At 33.5% G+C, this 6000-nt stretch overlaps 1 protein-coding gene across 1 annotated transcript in view; it reads left to right on the top strand.

Annotated features, from left to right (window-relative positions):
* The first annotated feature begins 1636 nt into the window (after positions 1-1636).
* The window catches only part of LOC150104794 (uncharacterized), an 87768-nt gene continuing 83404 nt past the window's right edge, over positions 1637-6000 (top strand). Inside the window, exon 1 of the mRNA XM_090395970.1 lies at positions 1637-1740. Coding sequence (XP_090252096.1) covers positions 1714-1740 — 27 coding nt within the window. The 5' untranslated portion in view covers positions 1637-1713. The remainder of the gene's footprint in view (positions 1741-6000) is intronic.

Raw genomic sequence — 6000 nt, 5'->3', positions numbered from 1 at the left:
TTCCTTTACCCCCCCCCCCTCCCCGGGGGTTTTAAAGCTGGTTTTGGGAACTAGAAGCAGCCTTCTGTGGTGGGTCAGGGCTACCCACTTTGACCCTTGACCCCTTCTCATCGCATACTCATACAGATGCTCCTGACCTCTGATAGAGGGACAGGTGTCCTGAATAACGTTTTGGTTGTCCAACGTCGAGGGCCTGTCCTCATCTTCCAGTGATGTTATGGCAACGGTGTCCTTGTTGGCAAATGCTGATCAACAAAACTTTTTGCGAATACGTGCGCCTAATTAACGCATACGTTTCCTCGAGCAACCACGTGCAACATAATCTTACAGTTAGTATTGTAAGTAGTCCAACAAAAGTATATTTAGTCATGAAGTCATTCTAAAATCTGGTAGGAAGTAGTTTTCTAATTATTGTAATAAGACGATTTTGTATCTTTCTTTCTCTCTTGCTCACTAAGTCAGAAAGCCTATTAGTGGTGTTTAATTTTATTGTTTTAGAAAATTGTATCATACCTATCTGACTTTTCTTTCACTAAACTGACTTCAAGTGCTATGGATGAAATCTGAACTGAATTATATTTCCAGTCTATGTTTATTCATTACTTCCTTTTGCATGTACATACGCTTATTTTTATATGTACATACGCCATTGTTAATTTTTAATTCTAGCAAATTCTTTGGTAATTATATAAAATTCGACTTAATCAAATGATTACAATCTTTAGAGCAGTTTAGTATCTTATTTTCATATCGTTTGAATTTATTGTATTCTACTGGAAACGCGACATTCTGTTCAATCCCGCGTGGAAAATATTATTTGACTGATTCTACCTTGTCTCGGTGGCCTCGTTTAACAAGGAGGAAAAAAGTTGGGTTATGTACACATAAAAAATGAATGATTTTGACAGTAGACATTATTACGAATTATGTTTATTTGTTTTTTGAAATGTGTTCCAGACGTCGATGATATATGTCATTTCTCTCTCATAAGTAGTATTACTTCCTATTGCACACACCTTCATTTTAACTCAATATCTCTTAAATAATATCTGAACATGAAAGTTGACTGGATATTCCATCTGACAGTTCGTTGTTCTGATGAATATGATTTCGTTATATACTAGGAATGTATACAGTAATTGCACTCTCCGGTATTTGTTTAAAGCAATTACCTCTAACCAGTAGATGGCAGCACTGTTTCGTGCTATCTGATAATAGGAAGAGACAAGTATTATTTTTATAGTTTTTGTTTTTATAGTTTCATTTGAAATACGATGAAATGCTTGTAGATTGTTCTGTTGGGACAAGATGCAATTTTTTTTTAAGGAAATGAGATTTTGGGGTATTTTAAAAAGGCACTTTTAAAGAGTCACTATTTATATATAATAAGTCGCTCGGAAGTTTGTCCTATGCTAAAACAAACTTCCGAGGACTTATTATATATAAATAGTGACTCTGGGGAAGTATACTCTGATTCCCGAATTTTCAAAGAAATCAGTATGAATCATGGTGAATTATTAATTTTTATTATTTTGGTATTATTTTAATTGATTGGTATTAATGATAAAATAACATTTTATGTAAATGTTGCTAAATTTATTGGGTTGCCTATTTATTCTTTAGCGCAAAGGCCTAGTTCATCCTACAGATCAGCACCAATCTCCATTCACCCTGGCTACCCTAGCGCCTACATCATACTTCACTCGGCCACTGATGCATCATACTATGAGCTCTAAAGAGGTAAGAAACACCTTTTAGCCTAATATTTATTAAACAAACTAGAATTAAATCATGACTGAAATACCAGTTTAATTAAAATTCGTTTTGTTAAGAAATCATAGATGGAGAATTTTCTGGCCAGTAATAATAATAAGATTTTTTTGAGTATAAGAACGAAATATAAACAAACCTTATATTCCTCCTCTACTTCCCACAGTTTATTTGGAGACTCACCTGAGAGAACAGATTTTACTTCCAGTGAAGTCTGGGAATGAATATATCGATAGTACTTGAAACCAAACGGTAGAATAAATCTCATGCCTACCTGTACGTTTTTTTTCTTTCTTTCTTTTCTTTTATTCTTGTATGCATATTTGCAAATTTGAAAACTGGAAATTCCTGAAACCTAAACCATTCTGCCATGCCAGAGACATACTAACTTAACGTTCTAAAGTAGCAAACTGTTAGGATATGATGGGTATCGAATTGTGATTCGCAGTTCATCAAGCGATGCCGTTCGGATTCCGTGGCACCTAAACATAAGCACTACCTCTCTATAGCTTTAAGTGGGAGAAAAAAAGAAAACAGCTTAAATGTAGGAATGATTCGCTATGAGAAATGGCGGAAGGGAAAACACTGCCGCGAACTTGTCCTTCGGCGGTGATTACTCACTTCATTTATCTTAATTAGAAGAGCGGCACGTTGGTTGCTTGTCGTGAGTTGCACTTCAAAAGAAATCCGGGGAAAAAATAGGGTTAATACTCGCTAGGTGACAGCACTGCCTTCATGATTAAAAAATAAAATAAATAAACTAAGAAGCGGAATGTTGCAGCCTTTGTGATTTACATTTTTACTCATTATGGGGAAGCACTGTGTAAGGATTTTAGCAAAGTTACAAGCCGCTTTTTCTTTTGTCTACATAGTTTATTGTGGTTGCAGACATGAAGCTTTATGTATGCAATTAACGTACAACACTGTATGGCGTTTTTAGTTTAAATGTAACGTTTTCATCTGTGCGCCTTTTCACATTACTACTTTAAAACTTGTATGGCCTCTGGCATCAGATTTATTTACTTAGCATATAATGTTATGAAAATACATTGTGAGATTGAAAGCAGCTCAGGGAACGGATAACCTTTTTCTGCAAGGCATTAATGGTTACGAAATTGTTTTTCTTCATGTGATGATGATAATAATGATATAACTTTTTTTTTGTAATTGTTAAATTTTGAAATGAATGCTACAGTAATTTGTTTTGATATTCAAATATTCTTTAATTTTAATAAGTTTGTGTTAATTTATACTTTATTGGTTCTTTGTTTATTGTTATTTTTTCCTCATTCATCAGGCGGTTCCTTCTTTATGAAGTCTCTTGCTATATCTTAGATATAATGCGTCACCTTACATTTATGGCTATTGAGATCTAGACTGATAAAGTGATAAATTTCTTCAATTTAAAATATAATATGCTCTAAATTAAAAGATGATAATGTCGAATGAATTAGTGGTTACTTTATAATTGCAGATTGATTGACCCAGGTGGAATGTTTATAACTGATGCATTATCTTTGAAAAGTTAGTTAAGATAAAGGGACACAAACTTATTAAAATTAAAGAATATCAAAAAGACATGGGGTCATTATCGAGATGATCTCTTCTAGTCATTATAATGGCTTCTTCATGGTGCTGCATAGAGTCAAAAAGCGTTGACTACTTCGTGGAGTCTGACTACTCTTCCAAAGGAATCGAAGAATAGCAGTTACTTCTGCTCTTATATATAACTCATTGGAACATCTTCTCATGCTTTTTTTTTCGAATCATTCCTAAACCTCTTGGCTCGATGAACCGCAGTAATGTCATCCTGGAATCTGTAATCACTTGTAAGAGATAGTGCGTCATCAAAAGGCTGCATTGATCGAAGAAATCGCATATATATTCATTCGGATAGACGACTATCTATATGAACTGCAGTACATTGTTCCTCCTTTATAAAAAGCTTCCTATATCCTAACGGATTCCTGTCTCAGCTCTTGAACTGTAAAGGAAACAAATGCTGGAACTTTATGATCTTTTGATAGTCTTGGAACTCCTTATAAACATTGGATCATTGTGGAATATCAAAAAGGATTTTGGATTTGTTTGTATTCTGTGTTCACTGAAAAAGCAGTACTTTCTTGTCAGTATGAAAGATGAGCCTTCTAATAAGCATACATCGAAAATATTCTGTTAGTGGCAGTTTGCGTAAAACTTTGGCGTAAAAGGATAAAGGTCGCATATCTTTATGCGATCTTTATCCTTCTGCTAGAATTATTCTTGGTGTTGTAGGTTGTCCCCTTATGACAAGAGTACCTTAGGCCAGTAGTTCATAACTTTTCGCTATTGGAGCTCTCTTTAAAATCTTTTTTTTTCTTCTTCTTTAATTTTATGTTATTCCTACCCACAAAAGATTGTAAACGTACAGTACATAGTGCATTAGTACCGTGGTCAAATTAAGCATTTTTATATATTATCTGTTATTTATTTTCATTTTACTTTATTTTGATATTCAGGCATTTTTAAATATTTATTTATTTATGTTTGAATTCAGCAACAAGATGAATTGATTTCTCATTTTCCAACTGTTTCATTTTCAGATAAATGCATTTTGGATAAGAAAATTAAGATAGCATAAAATAATAGACATTAACCTGTTTAATACGTTAAAATTATAAACTCAAAGAAAAAAAAAGGATGATTACTTTGTCCGTTTTCAATTATTATTTGATACATTGATAGTGTATACAGGCTTTTCTAATGCTAACTGTTCTCTGAATGATGACTTCAAGAAAAACAAAACACATGTGATTTGTCACCACTTAAATTATCTTAAAGATATGCAAGGAAAGCAGCTTTAATTAATGAGTAAACTTTTCGATTAAACCTTCAGCATCATTCAAGAGATTTTGTTTAATCTGTTTCCTCACATTTTGGGAAGTTCTTACTAAGATAAATACTTCCAACTTTTCTATAAAAAATGCTTTAAAAAGATATTAGCAAATGATTCACTTTTTTCTTTTTGATAATTAAGCATCATTTGTCCCCTTTTTTGCGCATTTTCGTGGACCGTACTACCTTAAAAAACTCCAGAGGATTTGTGGACCATGAATTGTGAACTAAGGCCTTACACTTTTCTCTGACATAAAGTGGCTGCCAATTGTGCCATTTCGTATATGAAGCTTTTCTGGACATCACGAATATTACCTTCTCTTCCCAATCTCTCTCTCTCTCTCTCTCTTTGTATATTATTCTGTAACTTGTATCAAAAATCGGTCCACATCAAATACATGATCATCTGAATCAAGATTTATTGATGGATGGCCCATAGTCAATATTAACATATCCCGAATCACTAAAATATTAGCGATTCAAGCTCCTTTTGGAGAATAAACTACTGCTAATACAACTATTAATAAAATAAAGGGAAATGTACAGTGGAATGGATAGATTAATTATTTTCACTGGTCCTAAAACGTTAGTATAATGACGTCACTGGAACGAGATCATTTATTTCTCTGCCGCGATTGCTCTGATAGAATTTCTATTTATACATTAATAACATTGAGACGTATAGATAGAAAAATTTGAAACGGCAATGTATTGCTCATACGGTTCTCTATATGAGTTACGTCACGTTGCGGCCAAATTCATGGATACAACATAAGAGTCACAAAAAGTCTGGAACAATGACTAAACGTTTCTAAAAGTTTCATCTAAGTTACTGGATCTTCTGCTTCCGTAGAAGACCCATTAACTTAGATGGAGTTAATGTAATTCGAGGTCTAGACGGGATTCGAACTTTGGGTCTTTCCAATCCAAGGTACAACTGTCTTCTATATGTGCTTCGTAGACGCAGTGTCTGCTTATATTCATAATATGAAAAGGACCGCGTGGAAGTAGATTGTACACTTCTTGGACTAGTTTTACCTTGTATTTGCATAGATGTAATACAGGTGTTTACATTTTCCTGTTCTGCGCAACCGCCATATAGTAAAAATAGGCCTAGTTTAAACAACAACATTTTTCCCCTATTCAGCATCCCTACAGAGATCGATGACATCAACGTGTACACATTTACTTTGACGTAATAAGCATGAAGGTTATGCCAAAATTGAGAAATATATTTGTTGAAGAATTGCTAATGTTCCATTATTGAAGCCATTTATTCAGCCTTGACGTATTTTTCATTGAGCTGGGAATTAATTTTTCATTTTTTGAAAAAAATCTTTAACGTTAATTAACTTA

The sequence above is a fragment of the Typopeltis vanoorti genome, chromosome 7 (genome assembly GCF_054136105.1).
Source record: "Typopeltis vanoorti isolate ZY-2024b chromosome 7, IOZ_Tvanoo_1.0, whole genome shotgun sequence".
Classification (NCBI taxonomy): Eukaryota; Metazoa; Arthropoda; class Arachnida; order Uropygi; family Thelyphonidae; genus Typopeltis; species Typopeltis vanoorti.
This window is presented reverse-complemented; position numbering and strand designations above follow the sequence as displayed.